We start from the raw sequence: 24486 nt of genomic DNA, 5'->3' as shown, positions 1-24486 counted from the left end.
TAACGAATATATGCCTGTGAGTCATATTATACTGTCTGGCTACTAGGCTGGGCAATTAAAGAAAAAAATAATAATCCAGATTATTTTAATTGGTACTGAAATCACAATTGATACACTTGATTGCTTGTTGATTACAAAAAAATTAGTAACTCTCAAAACTAACATTCTATTGAAAATCGAAAGAACAAGCAGAAAATAAATTAATAAAAAAGTAAAATAATGTCATGTTTAAATAATAGCAAAAAAAAAGTCAACAACTGCCCTCCGAAGAGCCACTGCCATGCTGTTCTGGTCTGTAAACCAAACCCCAATGTTAAAAACAATTCATTTCGAAATAGGTAGCAAATCATGTTGTTGTTTTTTGATTTTGCGCTCCTCATGCAGTGTTTTGCGGATGGTCTTTGTTTGCGGTATTAAAATCGCATTGAGCTTGACTGACACACTTGAACTGTTTCAGTGCCGTCACGCTATTAGAATAACATTGGATGTAATCGCCAGTTATCTAGTGCGGCACACGCACAACAATAGCCTCTTGGAGTTTACGTGCAATTATGAAGAGCCTGTTTTTGTCCTGCCCGTCGGGCCGTGGAACAAAAGAAAATGCTGCAATTAGATATTTGCTGGATGGCGCTATAGGAATGCATCAATTGGAAGTGCAGTGCTTTCCTCTGATATGGAAATAATTCCGATTAAGTGCGGGTCCTCTGGGGAGACCCAAGCATAATCAAAAATGTACAGGCGCCGTTAATGTCAAGCCTGCACACCTTTTAAGCTTTTAAAGCCTTATAAAGTCTGAGAGGAGGCCTGATTCGGGGGTGCTCGGACCGGAGAGACCACATCCCTACGGCGGTTAATCAAATCTGATTTAATTTCCTGCGTCTCCGCTCATTTGCATAATGACAAACAGAGCTCTAATGGGCGCCATTTAAAGCACACACTATAAGCTCGTAGAATCAAAATGGAAGTGAACAAAAGAAGGCATAAACTATTGTCGTTGAACTGACTTTTTAGAAAAAGGACAAAAATTACATTTTAAAAAAACACACACATAGAAAAGGCGTTATAATACATACTCATAAATTTAAATACATAAATAATGTGAAAGATTTAACAAACAAAAACAGATGAGAAAAATGTTGGACAAGAATTTTTAAGTCAAAGTTTTGTGATGTGTCGTATCAGTGATTGTATGAATTCCATTGGCTAGATATCCCAATAACGTTGCCAAAAATGTGTTTTCTTATAGCTGCTTTGCCGAAATGGCGCTATGAGAAACCTAGAGCAGTGTGGGCACACCACGTTTTTTATTGATGAAGCTTCAAACATTATATTTATACAATGATTAGTAATTCGGGTCCAAAAGCTACGACTTCAGTTTTATATCAGTAAAGTAAATGACTAATTTCACTGATTACAGTTACGTGCTTGCACAACAGTGGAAGTTAATAGAGAGTATGAGTTTTAAATGATACCATCTAAGATAAGCATGTTAAAATCAAATAGTGGTGGTCCGAGTGTGGACCCCTGCGGGACACCATGGCTTAGTTTTAAGTGCATACTGGTTTTGTTACAGATTTACAAACTAAAACCAATCTGACAAGAATAAATTTGGTATTTGTAGGGCATTTTGAAAGCTCGTGGAGATACTTGTGACAGTGGTCCCCAACCTTTTTTGCGCCACAGACCGGTTACGTGTCAGAAATATTTTCGCAGACCGGCCTTTATATAACTAAATAATACATTTATATAAATAAATAATACATTTATAATAAATATATAAATAACATGAAATAAAATGATACAACTGGCATAAAAACAAGTACAAACGACATAAAAATAAAACTCACCATTACGTTGAATTAGTGGGAGTACTGAACTTGTGGTTAAGGTTGGTCTTTTAATGCAGGATGCTTGGTCTCCATGTGCCGAAGCAGATTTGAAGGCTTCATAGCCTCGTTAGCTAGCCTGTGCTTAGCGCTTTAGCGTGACCTGTGACGACAAAACCATATTTTAAGAAGAACTCCAGAAATTTTCTTTTAAATGCAGCTTTCCTTTTCTTAGAAGTCGTAGCCTCTTCTTCCGTTTCCTCATTGGGGTTTTTTCCCCTTTCCGAAGAAGCCTTCCAAACATCTCTGTTTCCTGCTCATTTTTGCTTGCTTCGCGGGCTCGACTGACGTGGCATGTCACGTGACCTGAACCGACGGATGTAATTGGGAGAGAATCGCCAATTTTTTTAAATATTTTTAAATTCTTACTCATTTTTGCTAGCTTTGTGGGACATGTCACGTGACCGGGACAGGCGTCTTGACCTGAATTAATTGATTGTCGATTAAAAAAAAAGATGGATGGATGGATGGATGGATGGATGGATGGATGGATGGATGGATGGATGGATGGATGGATGGATGGATGGATGGATGGATGGATGGATGGATGGATGGATGGATGGATGGATGGATGGATGGATGGATGGATGGATGGATGGATGGATGGATGGATGTTATCAACACTTGACTGACTTTAAGCTAAGCAGCAACAATTGGCTTTTAAAAACAAAGTAATGATCATTGGCTCTTTTCACCAGATCAACACAAAGTGATAAAAGCCTTCAACCTTTTAACCAAGTGCCCAGAGGCGCAATCAAGGTGCTTGCTTTCGCATTATACACGTGGTTATTAAGTATAAAAATACTGCTCAGAAAGCCTGCAAATGCAAATCAAATTTATTGGAAGCATCTATGTGTGACCATAATGGCAAATGCTAGCGGGTGGCGGCCATTCCACAGGGGGTCTTGATTCAGCATTCATCTTCATTACAGCGCTCAATATAGGCAAATAGATTTTTTTAAGCAATTCGTGAAACCCCATTATGTATTGTCTGAGCAGTCAATATTCCTCTCTGTAAACATGAAAATGGAGGAAATACATGAAAAATGCATCAACGTGGCTTTTTTGTGAGTCTGTGTTGTGCCTGCAGGAGGCTTCGATTATTATTAACTTAAACGGAGTTCGAGGGATGTGTCCGTGTCAGTAAGTGTCAATTGTGGAGGAGGCCTTTATTTACACAAACTGGCTATTATGGAGAGAAAAACGAGGCGCACTGGGCAGAACAAATCAAATCAGTCTTGTAGCTACACAAAACATAAACATGGACACACACTAATTTCTGGAGGGGCCACAGGACCGAGTCCATCGAAAACATATTATCTTTCCGCGTAATGGGAGACAAGTTATTTATAATTTGAAAGACGTGTTTTAGTAGCTACTGCTGATTTGGTCACACCTGCAAATCCTCAAGTTTTGACCTTGACCTACGTCAGACAAAGATATGGAGGTTCTCATGTTTCCTTGTCTCACCAAAAATTTGGTCAATTTCTGCTGCTTTTCCTTTCAATTATAGTGTCTCACCAAATTTTTCAATTTTTGCTGATTTTCCTCTCTATTATGGTAAAGTGAAATAATGACGGACAAAGTTAGATTTCATATCTTTACTGCTCTAAACGTTATGGGACCAAAAATGAAGTTATTTCATTTACCGTATATTTTATCCAAATTAATCGTTGGATTAAATCAGTTATCAGTTTGATATTGCTTAATATTGGAATTGCCAAAACTCCATATGTCGCTCTTGTTTTTCCCTCATTTTTGTTCCAGAAAGCACAGAAAATTGAAATAACTGAGAATAGCTGGGGATGTATTCTTTAGAAAAAAAATACAAAAAGGTGAATCGATGAATAGTGAACCGTTATCATACAAAACATTCCGTGATATTATGCATCATTCCACCACAAATGCGGCTTCCTCATTCCAATATAGTCTTGGGGGCTCCAGGGAACAGCCGACGGAATTATTTCACGAGTATTATTAATCCTTCTTAGTCTCAACAATTACAGGAATAATGCGGGCCATGAATATTTCAGACAGAGTCGAGGCAAGAATCGACTTGCACGCTCACGACGCACACACTAACGAAAAAGCAATACATGCAATATTAATGTTTCATCATAAAATTTGGGCCCCATCTGAGTGAGAATCCAATGAGAAGTCAATACTTCACAGGGAGAAAGTCCAATGAAGCGTGCTTGTGTGTCTTATTAGATCACTGGCAGGCACATATGAGAAGTCAGTGAGTTCCTTCCTGGGAGTTTTAATTAGAACACCAGTCACTCGACTTTATCTTTGTTTTAAGGCGGGGGTCGACTGCCAGCATTCCTCAGCAGGAAGAGAGAGCCTTGATTCCACCTGACATCACCTCTGGATTGTACCTGAAGAAAGATCTATAGTGATAAAAAATTTAAGGCCTGTAAACAATTCCAACAAAATATACACTTCACCCAGCAAACCTGCTCACATGCGGATGATATTTTTGTGTCCAAAAATATTTATTTGAAATTATAATAACGCTCATTTATTATTGACGCTATCAAACACAGTCTAAGAGTTCAAATAACTCTGCCAGGGAAGCTCAGTTTCTCTTTGGCTGCATTAATGCCATGTTTGTTGACATTCACTCATGGGGATTGCACTCTACTGCCCCCTGTTGAAAGGTGAACTAAATTGTTTACATCATGGATAAAAGGTCCTTTTAATGAAGTCTGCATAATAATAATGTATCATCCAGCCATTTTCTATAATAATAATAATAATAATAATAATAATAATAATAATAATAATAATGCTGTACATTCATGTTTACAGTGTGGTCCGGAGTGTTCACTGCATGCCCTCTCCCTCGTTGTGTACTGTTGTTTATTTGAATTGTTTGTTTTTGTTTTGTAACTAGACTTTCAATACCCAACAAGGGGTGCTTGTCATTTTTGCTGTATTTCTGTGTCATTTTTAAATTGTATTACGACTTCCACTTATGGAACCACCTCCTGCTGAGTATATGAAAAAGATACATTATGAAAAAAAAAAAACAAATAATTAAATTAATCAACACTGTGCGTTACTGCATAATTTAGTCCTGTCTTACAATAGTGCTTTATAAATATTTATGAAAAAAATCACCAAGGATTATAAAGGCTTTCTTTTGTATTCCATTCCAGACGACAATGACAATGCAGTATACTTTGTCCCACCGCGTTTGGTTTCATTATTTCTCATAAAAATAGCTACTGTTTGTGAGTGCGGAGATGAAAAAAGCAGTCGTGGTCCACAACGTGGTTCCGAGCAAGCCGCGCCCACCTCTCACTCCCACTCTCCCCCTCCTTATAAGGCCCAGAGCGAGGGTTGAGAGCTCAGATGAGACCACCACACTGGAGATACTACACCGTCCGGGAGGATTTTATTCTTCTCGTTTCCCGGCCAGCATGGATTTTCTCAATCACAACTACTTGAGCGCCAGAGGGCCCTACGACTACACGTTTAATTTCTGGAACGACTACTTGGGCCTGACCACGCTGGTCACTAAGAACCCCAAGCTGAGCATGCCCCACATGAGCCCTAACTCCATCACCGAGTCTCTGAAGGCCACGCTGGGGCTGGACGACGCACCCGAGTGCGCCTGCGCCTGCGAAGGCGGCGCGCTGGAGGGCGGCGGCGGCTGCTGCTACTGCTTCGGATGCGCGCCCGCCACGCCCCCATCGCCGGGCTGTGTCGCGGAGCTCAAGGAGCGTTTCTCCATCCTCAGCCCCTTCCAGAGCCAGCTGCCGGAGCGGGAGGCGCACGGCTGCTTCCCCGGCTTTGATCGCATGAGGACCCGCGGCAAACCTGCGTCCGTGCGCGCTAAACTGGAGCCCAAAATCTGCGTCTTCTGCCGGAACAACGGCGCCCCCGAGGAGGTATATGGCTCGCACGTCCTCAAGACGCCCGACGGCCGGGTGGTGTGCCCCATCTTGCGGGCGTACACCTGCCCACTCTGCAGCGCCAACGGGGACAACGCGCACACCATCAAGTACTGCCCTCTGTCTAAGGAGCAGCCCCCGCAGAGGCCACTCAAGGGCGGCCGGGCTGTGGGGGGTAAGCGGATGAAAATATTCTAAAAAGAAAAAAAGGGAGGAAGAGCAGAGAGGGTGAAAGAGTGAGTGAGAGCGAGAGCGAGAGCAAGAGAGAAATATTAGAGAAATACAACTATGTATGACAAAGAGTATGATGAAGAATTGCACTGAACAATTTGCAGATGACTGTTTCTATTATTTAGACTTGTATCACATACATTCATGCAGGGGTGTCCAGCAAAATATATACAACATTATCATATTAAGACCAATCCAATGTAAGTTGGAATATTTTAAGCAGTTAAATATATACTATATTTTTTAAATACTGTTTGTTTTGTGTTTTAGGCAACAAAGCAAACTTTTTGGGTCATTTTTCATGCATATTAATTTTTCTTCTTTTTTTCTTGTCTTTTTTAAAAAAACCTTTAAGTGTGGTCCTAAACCTCATTTGTCATGTTAATTTTTATTCTTAGACAATTTAATACTGTTTTGGTTATTGTTATTATTATTTTGAACTATTTACGGTCACCCTGTGAATTCTAATTTTTTATTTCTCTTTTGTCTATTTTGGTATTTCTTTTCTTTGCTTTTGGGTTTGGCCATAAACCTTCTTTGTAATGTTAGTTTTTATCATCAAATATTTTTTCACTTTTCTATCCTTTTATTCTTCTGCAACAGGACCATAAAAATTTGGTTACACTATAGCTCATGAGCCGCACTTTGGACACCACCTGATGTATCCAGATCTATTTTTATAGTTCCTTTAATCACTCATAGACGCCTTTGTACATTGGATTTATTTTTTTTTCTTTTCTAGTGGGTAGCCATTGGCGAGCTAATGAGTCTGTATAGAAACACCAATGTACAGTGAAAAAATATTAGTCTTTTGGGCAGTTGGAATTTGAATGTCATGTTTCTATAATGACTATTTTTGTATATCTGGCAGCAAAGCTGACCTCTTTTGTTGTCATCGTTTAGAAAACCAAAGTTTTGTTGGCCATTAAAAACCCTCCTGTTGTGTTGCAGGTCAACTTGACCCATATAAGACTTGAGAAAAGTTTGAATATTTGCAATGAAACAGTTAGTAGATTGCTTACACATAAACAATGATTATTATTATTGTTTTTTTTTTTTTCTTCTTCTTCTTTTGGGGTTGGGGCACGTTGGGATTGTCAAACGTGGCTGGGGTCATATTGAACCAAATGGAACTTCTTCTGCAAAGTAACAACGTTAATCATAACAACGAAACAATAATTGCTTGCATTTCCCTTCCCATTTGGAGACTTTTAGATCATCACACAAGCCCTGGGTCAAACTGACCCGTGAAATGGTTATTCACTGAGTTCATAATGACATATGAAGAATTCGTTTTGCGACCACGCCCTGTTCTAGACAGTGGATCATGGCACACTTTCCTGGTCAAATTGACCCATATGATATTTCTTTCACTTGGCATCCAAAATTTATCATTTGAGTAGATCAATGTTCACTAGAATTTCTCCATTCAGTTTTGGACAATTCAAAATACCCTGGATTTTGGATAATTTAACATACCCTGGGTCAAACAGACCCATTTGGAAACATTTCAAAAACTGAGTTAATTTCAAATATTAATAATTAAATTGATAGTCGGTAAAACATCTTTATTGGGATTTTCTTCTGTTTCTGACACTGATGGATCATGAACCATGCCATGGGTCAAAATTACCCTTATGAAACTTCTCAACAAAAACATTATGTTACATATCTGCAATGAAATTATTAGTTATACAGTTATTAAATACATATTTTTTTTATTTTTGAATTCCATTTCGAACAAGTCTGTATGCGAAACGTCTTGTCTGAAAGCAGTTAGTTTCATATGTTTGCAATGAGAGTGATATGGATCTATTGATGACGTATAAAAGTTGTTTATTTTGTTTTTTATCTGACGCTTCTGGACCATTAAACACACCACGGGAAGAATGACCCGATAAAACTTATTGATAAAAGCAGATTATCAGAAAACTGAATAGAAATGATTGATTTCATACAGCAATGACATGTAAAAATCCTTTTTAGTATGTTTGTTACTATTTGCTTTTCATTTCTGACACTTTTGTCTCATTCTAAAAAAAACACCTGGGTCAATTTGACCCTCGGACATTGTTGCTGTTCCTAAGAAAACACAAGTAACAGGAGGGTTGAACAAAAGAATGTGTCTGGTCAGGAGTTGTTTGATCCCACAAAAGTTGACAGTGAGTCTGCAGAGGTGGGCCTGGGGGGGACACAATGTGTCCTCTGTTTTAGGGAGCTGCTGTTCTTTTATGCCTAGGAATGGTTTTTCCCCTCCAAGCTTTTCCAAGCCAAACGCCTTCTTTTTTGTTTACATTGCCAAATAAAGGCACCGACACACTGGATTTTGCGCTTCTTCTTCCCACTTGGAGACAAGCAAATGAATGTCAACCATACGCCCGATTTACTGAGGAGTTTCCAAATAATCAACAATTATCATTCAAGACTGTTGCGAATGTATGCAGGACTGCGCTTGTCTTGACAGTTTACCAAAGGAATCAACGGTTAAGGCTGGCACGCGCGCGTGCCTGTGCGTACGTGCGCGCGCGTGATGTCAGTGTTTGAACAAAGAGTGACCACAAGAGGGTGCTACCTCAACCTGATTTTTGTACTTTAAAGAAAAAAAAAACAAGTCTAAGGCAGTTTATTGATAGAATGCCATTTATAATAAGGGTTTTTGATAGTATTTTGGATCTTTGTATAACATAATTGTATTTCTGTTGCATTTAACACAATGAGAGAGAACATTACCAAGAGCGTTGTGTAAATACTAATGAACATGCCCGTACCTTTTAGAAAAATATACTTTGTTGTTGTTATTGTTGATGTTTGGATTAAATGAAGAAGATGATGATGAAAACACTGTTGTTATTTATATTTGACCACATTTCTTTGGGGCTGTATACTGCTGTGCAGAATAACAAACATATGAACTCACTAGAGAAATAATAAACTGATGAAATATTTGTCCTTTTTCTTGGTCTATGTGGTTTTATTTTTTAACCAAATTGCTATGATTCATGTTTAGTGCGAGACGCCAAGAGACGAAGGAAAGATGACAAGTTATCGAATATCGCTTACTACTGGTCTGGCATCATCATGACACCGTTTCAGTTTTATAACAACAACAATGATAATTATGATAATCTGTATTTTTAATTAAAAACTGCTGAGGTACAAGCCTACTGCATCATTTCTGCACATAATTTTGGCAATCTTGTGAGAACTTAAATAAATAAAGCCAAAACAAAACCTTAAACAAAAATTCTTATAAATCAAATTTTAATTGATTTTAATTGGAAACAAACAAAAGAAACAAAACGCTAAATTATTGTATTTGGAGTTACTTTTGGCAATCTTAGTCATCTAAATATTATTATCTCTGGCCAAGCAATGACTACAATGAACTATAATGAATAACCCTTAAACTTGTAAGTCAAGGCACCCGTATGTCAAGGCACCACTTAAGGATGGCGCTACACCGAGGCTAGGCGATGCTAAAGCCCTATCAGAACTCTATGTTCCATTACAACTTTAGTTGCATGCAGCCTAATGCGATTTCCTCCAGCCTCAGCCACAACGTTAAATATGCATGACGACTAAGTGGAACTGGAATTGGCTTTGGCGATCTCACAGCAGGCTAGCGTTGCAGGCTGGCCATATTATTCCCCCCAGGCCACTGCCTGCATTTGCGCAGTGCACACCGGGCCCCATCTAATCTAGTTAGCCCGCCAGCCACTTACATGATGTGTATCTTACATGAACGTACAATATGTCTTTGCTGGCTGATTTGAGTGCACAATAAAGTCTGATGAATGGCGTGGAGGCTTTTCAAGGAGGTATATTTTGCACATTATTTTCCACCATTTAAAACAGTTCCCAGGGTTCCCACTTTACATGACTTCATTAAAAAAACAAAGAAACATAATTAAAATATGGTGGGATAACTCCATTGTCGTCATTTTACAGAGTATTTTGTCGCTGACTGTCAGCTGTTAATGAACAGGCAAAATAGAGCTGCTATTGACCACAGCTCACAGGCAGAGGCTCACATGTGACCTATAAAGATATATTGGATTGTGTTGTATCTGAACATAAGCACATTTTCACTCTTGGACTTATTTTTGTCTTCTTGATGGCTGCCGTTAGCCTCTTGTTGTTGCTGCTGTTAAGCTTTTAAAGGGCAGCCTAAAAATAGCCAACATTAAAAAAGTCAGTCTTGCATACCCCAAAAAAGAAATGAATCAGTGTTAGTAGTTAATGATAAGTAGTGTGCATCAACTCTGAAGCTGAAGTTCAAATTGTCTTTTAGTAACATAAAGACTGATGTTAAAATGAATGAATCACATCAAGTGGTCTGTTTATTTCAATAGAATGGCCAAATATTGGTATTTGAAAGAAATTAAAGTCCTTATTTCCAGGAAGAAGAAGGGAGGAAAAACAAGTTCCCTGCTGTCCTCGTTTATTTATGGTAGTGTCTAAGAATAAAGGAGTGATAATAGATAAGCCGACAGAGTGCCTGGATTCAATGATGCTTCTGAGCACATGGAAAAGAAGCACATAGCTCAGTTTTATTATTTTATTTCCCCCCAAATTTTCATGAAAAAATTCAAAGTGGGATGCGTGATAAAACTACTTGCAATGTTTGTAGCGTTACTTTAACTGATTATAAATCAAGGAGAGTCAAGCAGTGGAGCTCATGAATTCAAAGCAAACATGGTGAATCAACATTTGGCTGTTATGCTGCATGAGAATGGCTTTAGTCAGCCCAAAGTGTAAATGTTTTGAAATCTAAGTTAAAAACGTATCTGTTTTCCCACTATCTAACATTAACATGTTGTAAATCTTATTCCTGCACTGCAAACTCTGAACTAGTCAAACAGTTAATCAATAGTCTCCAGTGCCGAGTTACTTCATGTCTATACTGTATTTGTAAGGTGAGTCATGTTGATGCTGATATTAAGTAGCATATTGGTTGTGATGGTGTATGGGTCCCATCACACAGGCAATAAGGACGTCCCTGTTTGTCGCCTAGCAACATCTCCCTGAGATAAAATTGGACTGCAGCCAAGCATGAAAGTCATTCCACAGAACGGGCACAAGAGCGAGGTGAAAAGGGGATAGCATCTTTTAGAACCAGGAGGGAGGGTGCGGGTGAGTCGGAGGGGGCCCGAGAAATAATGTGGCACCGCTCAATTTTTTACAACGGCTTGTTTAAAATATCGGGGGGAACATTTAAAATATATGCATGGTTAATTTAGCATTTTTAATGTTTTCATTATAGGGGCGGGGCGTGGGCACTTTCAAGTGAGGGATTCATTTCTCTGGTGTATTATGTAAGACCCCCAAACAACAGTACTCCAGCATGACACTGACGTCATTGATTTGATCGATGTCCCCTTTGTGCTTATACATGGAGTTTTGCAGAAGAATAATTTTGTCCCTATATTTTTTTTTTAATCAAAACATTGGTGTAGAGTTTAAAAACAATTAATCTTTCATTTGTATACATGGACTAAATTCCCTCTTAAATCAATTAATCTATTTTGATTGGGACATACCTTAAAGCTAAATAGTTTTACTTTCCCGTAGAAATGAAATGACCAAGTCGCCAAAACTCGTGTCCCTTTTGATTAATGACAGAAATTCAGTTTTCATTCAAACAACCAGCGTGTTTTTAATCACAATTACTCATTTACTCAGTTTTCATTGTAAAAAAAAAAACAAAAAAAAAACTTAAAAGGTGTGCAACTGCTTCTGATGTTTATTCTCTACTGTCGCATATGAACTTGATCAAATTTAAGTGCATACGTACAAAAAAAATATCTAAAGTGCTGTGAGGAAGTCTGGTCATTCTAGCTCCACAATCAAACAGCGGGCCGGAGAAGACAATTGGATGATGTTGGAATTTTCCTCTAGTTCCACATCTAAAGGGTCCACAACATCTTCTGGATACAGCAGAGATGAATCATGCGGTGGTTCTGGTGACTTGGGGGAGCCAGACATTAAAAACAATGATTTATTATCTGGACCACAAGTGAGGATGTCTCTCCAGACTGGGCCAGCTTCACAACCATCTTCTGATAGGACTTCTGCTTTGAACACTTGTTGAGGGAAGGACATTTCTAAAACCTCAGGGGGCAGCGACTCTACACTGTCCAGTCCAGATCCCTGGAGACCTAGGCTATGTGGTTCCTCAGAATCAAACGTCATCAAAAGAAGTTCAGTCTCTTGGATTTCCCCTTTATCCATATGTTGGGTCTTTTCTTCCTTGTCCCCAGAAATCCTATATTTCATCTCAACCTCCATTTCAGACATGAACTCTTCGATACATGATATTGTTTCATGGACCTCCGGTGTGTACCGCAAAAGGCTGTGGATGTTCTCTGAGGGTGGTTGCACATCTTCAAGAAGAATGTCATCAATGGAAAGTGATGCTTTACCCTGTGTTTCAGAACTTTGTGGTTCTTCAAGAAAATCTGCCATCGCTGAAAGAAGTTGACTTTCCCAGTGCTGAGAGTTTATAATTATTGTAGGTTCTCTTCCCACTTCACCGGAAAGAACCTGAGCTCCTTTTCCATCAGCCTTCTGAGCTTGTTCTCCAAGTTCTTCAATCATCTCTAGTCCAGCCTCCGTAGCTACACCTTGATGCTCTGCTTCAGAGTTGTTATTGTTTTCTTGGTTTTCAATAGATTGAAATGTTGTTTGACTTTGGAGTAACTCCTCTTGGGCCTCCAAGAGTGTGTCCTTCACAAAACTTTGAATAGTTCTACCTGATGGTTGCATATCCTCAAGAAGAATATCATCAATGCAGAGCGGCACTGAATCCTGCCACCCCTCAGAATAGTCAATCCACACTGTGGAAAAATGCTCATCCTGGTGCTCTGGTTGCTCGATTTGTCTTATTTGATCCACGAGAACAAGATCCTTCCCTGCATCCACCTGCCAAACCTGCTTTTCATCATCCTCGGACAATTGATCATTTATCTCAATCTCCAATCCTTCACTCCAGTTTTTCTGGTTTTCATCGGATTGCTGTGTTGTTTGACTTTGAAGAAACTCATAGCTACGGATGTTCGCGGAAAGTGGTTTTATATTCTCAAGATTGAGATAATCAATATGCAGTGAGACTCCATCCTCAACTTGGGTCCTGAGTGGCTCTTCAGAAGGTTCAGCCTTCACAAAAGGAAGCTGGTTCTCCTTATGTTCATGATTAACAATTGTTGTAGGTTCTGCTGTTATTGCATCATCAAGAACATGGTTCTTCTCTCCATCCGCTTCTTGAACTTGTTCTTTCTGTTCTCCAGACATGAACTCTTGAGTTCTAATTGCCAATTCTTTGTCAAGCTGCTTGGACTTGGTCGCTATGTCCTTTTCCAGGTTTTCATTAGATTTCGGTATTTCCCTTTGGAGAAAATCATCATGGACTTCCAATGTGTCCTGCACAAGACATTTGATGGTCAACGCTGTTGATTCTACATCCTCAAGATCAGGACGATTATCAAACAGCATTTCATTCGGTTGTCCGGTCCCCTCTAGACAGGGATCTTGTGGCCCTTCAGGGTATTCCACAACTACTGAATGAAGCAGTGTCTCCTGATGCTCATTGTCTAGAAATATCATAGGTTCTTCTAATACTTCATCACAAAGAACATGATTTTCTCCATCAGCCTGCTGAGATTGTTCTTCACATGAATCATCTTCAGCTCTGGTCTCTAATCCTTTATCAAACTGCTCTGATTTGGAGTCTTTGTCTTCATCAGATGGCTCTGTTGTTTGACTTTCAGAAACCTTCTCGTCGTTCTGTCGTGTGTCCTGAACAAAACCTTGAATGACGTCTGTAGGTGGTTTGACATCCTCAAGAACAGGATGATCAATGTGCAGTAGTCTTGTTTGACTTTGGTGACTATCCTCAAGTGTGTCCTGCACAAGTCTATTGCTGCTTTCAATAGTTGGTTCCACATCTTCAAGATAAGGATTATGATCAGTATGGTCCTCCTGGGGCTCAGAGTTGACTCTTCTTGTTTCATTTGCAAGAACGTGATCCTCTTCTACATCCACCAGCTGAGCTTTTTTCTGTTCTTCAGGCATCTCTCCTTTATTTCTGATCTCCAAACCACAAAGCTGCCCTAATTTGGAATCTTTGTCTTTTCCCTTCATTTCATCAGGTTCCAGTATTGTTTGAATCTGGAGAAACTGCTCACTGGCCTCTAATGTTTCCTCAACATGGATGTTCTCAGCAGGTGATTTGACATCGTCAACATGATCATCAATATTCCGTAACCCTGTATTCTGCAGCCCTGTCAAAAGTGAACTTAGATCTTGCAGTTCTTCAGGAGAACATGTCTCCAAAGGAGGCTGAATATGCTGGTACTGGGGGTTTATAATTGTGGTAGGTCCTCTTCCTGCTTCATTGTCAAGGACCTGACCTTCACCTCTACCCACCTGCCAAGCATTTTCATCATGTTCCTCTACCTCAGATATCTCTTTGCTCTCCAGTGCTCCATCAGGCTTCTCTGGTTTGGAGTCTTCACCTTTTTCATGGCCTTTATCAGGCTGCGGTATTGTTTGATCTTGGACGTTCTCCTCATGGGCCTCCAAAGTGTTGTGCAGAAGGCTCCCAATATTCTCAGCATCTGGTTTCAAATCATCAAGAATATCATCAACATGAAGGAACACAGAATCCTCCAGAACACTTGGCTCTTCAAGGGAATCTACTTTCACGGAAGAGAGCTTCTGCTCTGGGTTTAAAATTGTAATAGATTGTCTTCCTTCTTCAAAGACAAGATCCTGCTCCTGCTCATTATCACCTCGCTGTGCATGTTCTATATCTGTCTTGGACATTTTATGTTGATTGTCATTCTGTACGTATTCTTCAAACTGTTTTGATTTAGAATCTTCGCCCTTTTCCTGGTTTTCCTCAGCTTGTGGGATTGTATGGCCTTGGAGAAACCCCTCGTTGGCTTCCAATGGGTTCTGTACAAAGCTCTGGATGTTGTCAACAAGCGGTTCCACATTCTCAAGAGCAGGAAGGTCTTCAATTTGCAGCAGCTCTTCAGCCACCAGTCTAGCCTCTAAAAGACCGGGACTATATTTTTCAGAAGCTATCCTAACCGAAGGAAGCTTCAGGTCGTCATGGTTTACTCTAGTAAAAAGTTCCCTTCGTGCTTCATTGCCAAGAAGCAGCCCTTCATCAAGCTGCTCCAAGTCTGAGTCCTTATCTTCCTGTGTTTTATTGCGCTTTGTTTGACTTTGGTGGAACTCATCGTGGGCATTTAATGTGTCCTGTACAAAGCTTTGGATGTTCTCTGAAGCTGATTCCTCACATGAGGAAGTGGTGGATGCCTCAGAGTCACCTGGGAAAAGACAGGTAGATGATAATCTCTAGAATAATGACAATTTAGCATTGTACATAAAAATTGCTCACCTCGCTCCGCTTCCTCTCTAAGGCGTCGTCTCCGCTGTGCTTTCTTCTTAATCAAAGCCAAAGCATCCAAGCTCTCCTGTATTTTCTTCCGGTCCTGGGTGTCCCATTGCTCCCTCTCCTTACGTTCCAATTCGAGACCACCCAGGGCCCAGGCCTCGGCACAGGCTCTGTCCCTAGGAAAGACGGGCCGGTCGTCCAGGAAGGTGAGATGCCTAAGGCGGACGATTAGTGTCTTCCTATAGTTGGGAATCATGCTCACCACCTTGTTGCCTATCAAATTCAAGACGCGGAGTTCAGGCATGGCCTCCAAGATGGGGAGAATCCCTGGCTCATGGAGCAGGTTGTGCGATAGGTCCAGAACTGTGAGTGCAACGCATTCGCTTAGGTGCTGGATGTCATGGACCACCTCCAGCTTGTTGTGGGCAATCTGCAGGGTGCTAAGCTGAGGAAGGCAGGAGATGTTCTCGATGGTGTTGATGTAGTTGTTGGAGACATTGAGGGAGCATAGTTTCTGCATGGGCGCTAGGTTCTCCAGTTTATGGATCAGGTTCTGCTGCAGGAACAGACAGCGCAGATTGATCTGCGCATCCAAGTTTTCAATGCGCTGTAGCCCATTACTCTCGAGCCATAGACACTTGAGCCCAGTGTACTCCTCCAAGTTCTCGATGATGGAGAATCCCTTAAAGTGAAGGTAGAGCGTGTCGTTTAAATACGGCGTGCAGTAGAGCCTGTTTTGCTTGCAGTGATTTTTCAGGAACTCCTTGGTCATCCGTGGCCCGGCAAATTTTTTCAACAAAATATTTTCGTTGCTTTTCAAAGCACCGACTTTTATTGGAGTGGAAGCTGCTTTTTCCATAGTGTTCCTGAAAGTAGCACAGCTAACTTCCGGGTTCGTCACCCAATACTTATGTCCGTTTAATGGCGTTTTCGTACCCAAAAAGTCAGTAATTAAAGCACCTGGGCGCTGATATATGCCAGAGTGGCGTCACACAGGAGTAACTTTGTATCAAAATGACACAATAAGCGGTGGAGTGACGTCAGAGAACGTAAGCGTTTAAATATCATGTTTATATTTACGTCACAAGCGAGGTGTCATCTGACCCTAATGGCGAAAATCACCCGCTCTGGTTTAAAGATAATAAACCAGGAAGAGCATGTATTATTTCGAATCCCTCGTAACTTTTAGAATATTCTAATGTAGTAGAAACCTAGCTGCCCCGGTATACGGTGAAAGCAGGAGTTCACGTTCATTGGTAGGTTTTCCTCCCGTTAACCAAGACCATTTTTATCACAGTTTTTGATTTCTAAAAAAGGCATTAAGTTATTCAACCATTTTATGCTTTTGGGGTCATAACCAACGTTTTGTGACAGGTACAGTTTCCATTATCATTCATAGAGCTTGCTTTATTTCTAATGTATGTAAATCACCAGGAGCAAGACGCTAATCATTGAAAAGCATGCACAGTATCATCAAATTTAGAAAGCTTTCTTTCTAGCAAAACTTTTTTTTCATGACCAATACAAACCTGCAACATTCGGGGATAGCTGAAACGGGGCGATTAATGCTGATGTTTTATTGGGGACGTATTCACAAACATGGCAAGTAAAAAATGCCATTATTGCATAAAAACAATCCTACAATATTCAGATACAGCTTTTGCATGGACATTTTGTCATACAGAACATAGACCTCCAATGAAATTTGCAAACCAATAATGTGCAAAACTATTTACATTGCAAGCCTTTGTTTCATCAATACTGATGATGCATTCAATGACCTTGTTAAGAAAAACGCTCTATCACAATATTATCAGTTAAAAATCAAACAAACATGAAAATTCTGAGAAGGGTAGTAGAAAAGTGACACCAACCATAACAGCCAGCTAGTATGTTTTATTCAAACTTGTGATGTGACACTATAATGAATGTGAATTAAATTGCAGCTAAAAAGTGGAGGTATACAGTCAGAGGACGCCAGTGAGCATGCTCCTGACGAAAAGACCTCTTTGAAAAAGAAAAGGACTCGCAAAGCTTCTCAACCAATTGGAATTAACACCTAGCTTAGCTTTCTAAAAGAAAAAGAAAAAAAAAAGAACATCTTGCTCCTTAAAGCAAGACTCTAAACATCTGTGACAGCTAAGACTGTCACTGCAGCCTTTTCATTCCAATCCTCACAAACTTCTGCTTCAGGAGACATGGTGAGTGTGAAAAAGGCTTTTTTGTGTGGATGCTTGGTGTTTTCGAGCATCAATCAGTGTTATATCGTGAGCACTTAACGATATAACTGCATTTTTGGGTTGAGTCTGACTCAGTTGGAATAATGACTGTTGGATATCATTCCAACTAGGACTGTGACGATGTGTCAAAAGTTATAGTTGGGCGCTTACCTTGTAGTGTACAGTTCGGGCAAAAAAAAAAATCGTTTAAGGAAAGGGCAATATCGATAGTTTGTTCCCTATTCATGGTAGCTTGGTAGTCTTGTGGAAAGTACATCATAGACAAGCTCGTCTTTTGTTCTCTTTAGTTTTTTTCTGTATAGGAAAGTTCACCAGCAATAGTTGACTTTTTTGTAAGAAAGAACTACCATATATTGTTTTTTAAGTTCAACAATAGTTTGTCTTAAGTTTTTTTTCGTTTTGTTCTCCCAGCAACTAACTTTAGGGGTCATCAGGGGTCAAAAGAATTAACCTAATTGCGCCCCCCGGATAGGGAAAAACCAACTGCCTTGTGACACAAGTTTTACAGAATGACCCAAAAAATTTTCAAGATTCCATGTCTGAAATGAACGGGATTCTATTATAGTTTGACCATGTCATTTTAGTGGATTTCCCGCCATTTCCTCAGAGGGAATGACTTACATTTGTTATAAACCTGTTTTTGTTCAAAATGCCAAAAGGATTGTTGGCTTTGTTCGAGGACGTTGCAGTCGGGACGGCCTAAAATAATCCTGTCTGAGGTTATTCCAAGCTCCCTTATCCTTTCCGGAAGTCGTATAAAGATTTGTTTTCTTTCTGTAGCGCGAGTGTATCGCCATACACGTGGGCCAGGCTGGCGTCCAGATCGGCAATGCCTGCTGGGAGCTTTTCTGCCTGGAGCACGGCATCCTCCCGGACGGCCAGATGCCCAACGAAATGGCCATTGGAAACGACAGTTCCTCCAATACCTTTTTCAGCGAGACCGGATCCGGAAAGCTCGTCCCCAGGGCGGTTTTTGTTGACCTGGAGCCCACCGTCATTGGTAACAACGCCCACTGCTGATTTGTCGAGTCCAAGTTGACTTACTGTGTGTGATCTTATCTGTAGACGAAGTTCGTACCGGAATCTATCGTAAGCTCTTCCACCCAGATCAGCTGATCACAGGTAAGGAGGATGCGGCCAACAACTACGCCCGCGGACACTACACTATCGGCAGAGAGTTCATTGACTTGGTAGCTGACAGAATACGCAAATTGGTGAGTAACTTTCTGGAAGGTGCAAATGTGGCCTGGGGAAGCTCACTATTGATTGTGTTCTGTATGTATCTGGCCTTGCAATGTGTTTGACTAACTGCTGTTTTTACCCCTAAAAAAATAACCTGTTACTTATCACAGATTAGGCAGAAACATGTGACTTTAATTTGTTCTATGGCCACAATTCTAACTTCGTCCATCCATTTTCTGAACCGCTTAATCCCACGAGGTTCACGGGCGTGCTGGAGCCTTTCCCAGCTGACTTCGGGCAATAGGCGGACACACTGAACTGGTCACCAGCCAACCACTCTGTACACATAGACAAACAAAGTAGACAACCATGAGCACTAGCACTCACACCTACGGGCAATTTGGAGTGCTCAATCGGCCTACCATGCGTGTTTTTGGAATGTGGGAGGAAACCGGAGAACCCACAGGAAACCCACACGGGGATGAGGAGAATGTGTAAACTCCAGTCAGTACCTGTTCTTCTGAACTGTGAGGCGGACGTGCTAGCCAGTGCTCCACCGTGCCGCCCTCAGTCCGAACTCAAAACATAAAATAATTAAATAGAATGTAGCAGGGCTCGACGATTATGGAAATAATAACTGAGATTAAAATCACGATATATATACATATTTTTTTACTTAAAATGTAGTATTTATTCAACTACTAAGGAGTTAACATAAAACAATCAACATACCAACTCATCCTGGCATGGTGAAAACTTTGTTGTTGAACTCCATTCAAGTCTCAAACAATATTCTGGGGACTGCTGTACCTTGATGTCTTGCCATTCAAAATGAAAGGATACTACATATTTTTAGTAACCTGCACAGTTTTCCCGATGTCTTAGATTTATGCCGTAGTTTTATTTCAGTATCGTATCAAAGCCTGAATTTTGGCAGGGCAAAGACATTCTCATTTCTGTATCACTAGGCCAACGTGTGTTCCGGCCTGCAAGGTTTCTTGGTGTTCCACAGCTTTGGCGGCGGCACAGGCTCAGGTTTCACCTCACTGCTGATGGAGCGTCTATCCGTGGACTACGGCAAGAAATCCAAGTTGGAGTTCGCCATCTACCCGGCCCCCCGGATGTCCACCGCTGTGGTGGAGCCGTACAATTCCATCTTGACCACACACACAACCCTGGAGCACTCGGACTGTGCCTTCATGGTGGACAACGAGGCCATCTATGACATCTGCCACCGGAACCTGGACATCGAGCGTCCCTCATACACCAACCTAAACCGATTGATCAGCCAGATTGTGTCGTCCATCACCGCCTCCCTGCGTTTCGACGGCGCCCTGAACGTGGACCTGACGGAATTCCAAACCAATCTGGTGCCCTACCCACGCATCCACTTCCCACTGGCTACCTACGCGCCGGTGATCTCGGTGGAGAAGGCCTACCACGAGCAGCTGTCCGTGTCCGAGATCACCAACTCGTGCTTCGACCCGGCCAATCAAATGGTGAAGTGCGACCCGCGCCACGGTAAGTACATGGCCTGCTGCCTGCTCTATCGTGGCGATGTGGTGCCCAAGGATGTCAACACCGCCATCAACTCCATCAAGACCAAGCGCAGCATCCATTTTGTGGACTGGTGCCCCACCGGCTTCAAGGTGGGCATCAACTACCAGCCGCCCACTGCCGTGCCTGGAGGCGACCTGGCCAAGGTACAGCGGGCCGTGTGCATGCTCAGCAACACCACTGCCATCGCTGAGGCCTGGGCCCGCCTGGACCATAAGTTCGACCTGATGTATGCCAAGCGCGCCTTTGTACACTGGTACGTGGGCGAGGGCATGGAAGAGGGTGAGTTCACTGAGGCCCGTGAGGACATGGCCGCCCTAGAGAAGGACTATGAAGAGGTCGGCGCCGACTCTGTGGACGACGTCCTAGAGGAAGCGGAATATTTTTGAAACGTCACGAGATTTTCGGGAACTTTGGATTAGACTGAAATGGCAAACGTGGATCAGGACTAAAGAGACGTGTGCTCCGCCAACAGAAATTGACACGAATGGATATTGTTTGAATTTGGTTTTAAATGGAATAGGAAGAAAACTTTGTAAAATGAAATTGTGTGTATTTTGGTGGTCTCGAAATTCAAAAGGTTCATTTAAAAAATGCTGGAGTTGTTAAAACTAAAACTGAAATATTTTTTTTAAATGAAATTGTTAAAAGAAAACGTTTGAAATACTGTCTAATCTGGAAAAAAAATTGAAAAAATAATTACACGTAAAATGTAAATATTGTAATTTTGTTTTATGAGGAAGCTATACTTTTTTATGTCACGTAATGTGAAATGAATCTAAAAAATTACCATGTCTTGAAATTCAGGAAGCCGGAATTGTTCTCTGTGAAACTGCAAAAATGGATCAGGATGTTCCGCCAAATTTCCTTGCTTGATTCATTGGGACAGTTAATGATTGAGTAATATGTGATATTTTTATATTCAGTGAAATATTTCTCAGAATAATGTGGCCCATCTTGAATTAAAAAAAAATAATCTAACCAAGCTGTTGAACTGTGATCTAAAATCTACTTGGCTTGGCTTGCCCTTACAAAGCCACATTTTCTAAATGTACTACTTTCCCCAATTAGAAATATTTCTGTGCCCTGCGACCACTACAGGGTGTGTTCTACCTTTCGCCCGATGTCAGATGGGATAGGCTTCAATACCCCAAACGACCCTGAACAGGATAAGCTGTGTTTTTCTCCTTTTCATTGCGAATGTTGTAAATTCCATGTGGGTAGTGCAAGCCATGTGCTTGCAGTTTGTGCAGGAAATGACAAAAATGCAGCTTCCTCTCAAAATGTGATTACTCTCTTTTGTCTAGCCTCCAGGTGAGGAGCAAGGAGCAGTATGAGAATTGTGGAGCAACAGCGACACCGAGAGGATGAAACTCACATCGACTGCTTGTGAGTTCCCTCTAATTTAATTACACTCTCGAGTATTAGTTGATAAAATGCATATTGTCTGATCATAGAAATTGAAAGTCAGTGAACAAAAACCCTAAGCTTACATAAATTTCAGAAACAGAACATTTGATGAAGATTAATGTAATTGAATGGCTATATGAAGTATAAACATGTTTCGATATGTACATATGTATATATAATGTGTACGCTTCATTTTGTTCAACTTCTGTTTCATATTTTAGCAGCTTCATGTAAAAAAATCCGAAATCTCGTTTCCTGGTGGAATTTCACTAGCTTGTAATTTTTATATTGGCCTCTAAGTGTCAGTGTTTCACCACTCTAGCCCAAGAAAAACTGAGTACACATGACTTTTTAGACTGTCGCTTCATTCAGCTTTCAAAACACGAAATGATTTTTATTGGCTATATTTGCGAGGAAATAATAAATAAAATTGCTTAAGCCCTTCGGGAAACGGAAGATTGGAATGATGGAAAATACCTGACATGTTTAAAAAAATGGTGAAATATGTTAATTGACGAGTGTTTAACTTTATAAAACAATTCAATGGCAAATAGCTGCCATATTAAAAAAAATAGCTGGACTATAAAAAATTCTTTTGAAATAACCTGAAATATAAAAAGTATTGAAAGTAGAAAAATATATATATAAAACTAATGTTTAGAAAAGGGTTGGCATATTAAAAGTTTAATAACCTGAAATATAAAAAGTATTGAAAGTAGAAAAAAAATATAAAACTAATGTTTAGAAAAGGGTTGGCATATTAAAAGTTTAATATGCCTTTTGAAAATATAAACATTTTCAATACACTAAAATTTTTATTTATTTTTCTTAATCTAGAATCTAGAACATCTAGAATGTAAAAAGAATTGTATTTATTTTTCTTAACTGTTTGGGATGTAAAAATAATAATACAAATAAATGTGTTTGTAAATTAACTATAACATTTTAAATTCCAGTGTGAATATATTTGTTTTGCCATTTTAAAGGAAAAAAAAAAAAAATCAGTGTCGGCCAATGTTTAAATAGAAGCATCTGGCGGGGCGGTTAATGGCTCACTTAACTCGGCCAACTTAAGTCGGGACCCGCCCCAGTCGGGAGCATCCGCCAAAGGAATTCACCGCCTCTTAAATTATTCCACCTACTTCCCCATAATAGCACTTTTTCTTCTTCTTCTTTACGCCCCCCTGGGACACCCTCCTGACTGCAATGAATGTCAACGCAATATGGCTGCCGCCTGGCTGGGGAGGGGGATTGACTTGTTTCCAAACACTTAATTCAATTTGTCATCGCTGCTGTTGAGGGTGGAGGCTGAGGATAGGGGAGCTCAAGTGTTCTAATTTGTGTTAATGAGGGCTAATAAAGTCATAGCCCCCTATATGACTGCTGAGGGGGGGAGTAGCGTGTGTGTGCCATCTCAGGCATCCTGTCATATATATATATATATATATATATATATATATATATATATAATACATATACACACATACATATATATATATAATATATAGGAACCTGTGATGGAGGGGTTCAACTATTCAACTATAGAATTTGATTAGAATTCCAAAATTCAGGGCAGTTAAAAGAAAGGACGAAAAATATTTTTGTGCAATACCCCCCATTAATCTGGTTTATTAGTTATTCAGTTGGCCTTATGGGTGGCTGGGTGAGTGTGCGTGTTACGTACTATGTGCCGTATCTGGCGGCCTTTCTCTCCCTATTGTGGGTCTAATTAGACGCCCTTTGTGGAGCTAATGCCGTCACCATCTGGCCGGGCCTTTCCGGAGGTGTTGGCCAGAGGGTCTGCCGATTCCCCCCAATCCCGCCCTGCCCGCCCCTCACTCAATAGCACCGGCGGGAACCATCTTCCCGCTTTGGCTGACACCACCAAGACCCTTTCACACTTGAAGGAATTAGTGAAAGATTGATGTCCTCCAACACATAAAATAGACAAGCCCCTCCACCCCAGCCTCTCAGCCACCATATTGTCACCATGTTGGCAACAGAGGTCAAAAGTCACTTCTTACAAAGCTGTGCTCGAAAGACACTAAACATTAAGAAAGACAAAATTACAGTGGAGCTTCTAATATATATAAAATCAATATTTGTTCAAAAATATTTTACTCAACATAAAATATGATAAGTAAACATTTCAAAACGTTTTTAAATGCTTCATCATGACTTTTGTCCTTTAAAATACACTACTTTCAACCTCAAGTTTTCTTCCCCCAAAATATGTGACTTTCTCTAAAGTCTAAAACCGATTGTTTTGAGAATAGCATGCGTCTTTTTTCTCTTGGGAAAATCAATCATTTTCAAAACATGTTTTTTTTTTAATGAAAAATAACCAACTTGTTTTTTAAAAAAAAAAAAAAAGATCTTGTAGCATTTTTCAGTTTAATGTTTTTGTGACTTTTTTATGAAAAACTTGTTTTTTAAAAATAATAATGATCTCGTAGCATTTTTCTCTTCAAACACACAAATGTCAACCATTGAGTTTCATGTTTGTGTGTACGCGTGTGTCAAGTGGCCTGTGCTCCTCCTCCTCCGTCGTTGTCGTTGTCTTCTTTCAAGCGGTAAGCGCAACCCTTTGCCGACCTCCAGCAGTTGGCCTTCTTCACGCCTCTTTTCATCCCGCCCTGCAACAACCAATCCCCCCCCCACACACACACATACACACA

The 24486-nt window shown here is 40.4% G+C and overlaps 3 protein-coding genes and 1 long non-coding RNA gene across 9 annotated transcripts in view; 2 read left to right on the top strand and 2 right to left on the bottom strand.

The window, feature by feature from the left end:
- LOC148403930 (uncharacterized) overlaps positions 1–2170 on the bottom strand; it is a 35229-nt gene extending 33059 nt beyond the window's left edge. For all 4 annotated transcript variants that reach the window (XR_015862199.1, XR_015862197.1, XR_015862201.1 and 1 more), the window contains exon 1: positions 1848–2170. This is a non-coding gene — a long non-coding RNA (uncharacterized LOC148403930). The remainder of the gene's footprint in view (positions 1–1847) is intronic.
- A 3088-nt stretch (positions 2171–5258) lies between these two features.
- Positions 5259–8968, top strand: nanos1 (nanos homolog 1). Its single transcript, XM_088393029.1, has one exon. It carries the CDS (start codon positions 5312–5314, stop codon positions 5981–5983), a length of 672 nt encoding a protein of 223 aa, XP_088249155.1. The 5' UTR covers positions 5259–5311; the 3' UTR covers positions 5984–8968.
- Positions 8969–11646: 2678 nt separating this feature from the next.
- LOC148403928 (uncharacterized) lies at positions 11647–16374 on the bottom strand. Its single transcript, XM_088395899.1, has 2 exons — positions 15423–16374; positions 11647–15351 (listed from the first exon to the last, which is right to left on the bottom strand). The coding sequence occupies exons 1-2, from the start codon at positions 16276–16278 to the stop codon at positions 11846–11848; spliced, it is 4362 nt and encodes a 1453-aa protein (XP_088252025.1). The 5' UTR covers positions 16279–16374; the 3' UTR covers positions 11647–11845.
- LOC148403927 (tubulin alpha chain-like) lies at positions 16309–21601 on the top strand. 3 transcript variants are annotated; one of them, XM_088396104.1, is made up of 5 exons: positions 16537–16675; positions 17366–17620; positions 18440–18659; positions 18725–18873; positions 19810–21579. In XM_088396104.1, exons 2-5 carry the CDS (start codon positions 17618–17620, stop codon positions 20785–20787), a joined length of 1350 nt encoding a protein of 449 aa, XP_088252230.1. In that variant the 5' UTR covers positions 16537–16675; positions 17366–17617; the 3' UTR covers positions 20788–21579. The 3 variants fall into 3 exon arrangements, with proteins under 3 accessions (XP_088252149.1, XP_088252309.1, XP_088252230.1); XM_088396023.1 differs by lacking the exons at positions 16537–16675; positions 17366–17620 and adding an exon at positions 16309–16468 and having other exon boundaries at positions 19810–21601; XM_088396183.1 differs by lacking the exon at positions 17366–17620 and having other exon boundaries at positions 16514–16675; positions 19810–21578.
- The last annotated feature ends 2885 nt before the right edge of the window (positions 21602–24486 follow it).

The sequence above is a fragment of the Syngnathus floridae genome, chromosome 1, assembly GCF_059516105.1.
Source record: "Syngnathus floridae isolate MCC-2025c chromosome 1, RoL_Sflo_1.0, whole genome shotgun sequence".
NCBI lineage: Eukaryota > Metazoa > Chordata > Actinopteri > Syngnathiformes > Syngnathidae > Syngnathus > Syngnathus floridae.
Note: the sequence above shows the minus strand (reverse complement) of the source record. Positions and strands in the feature narration are given on the sequence as shown.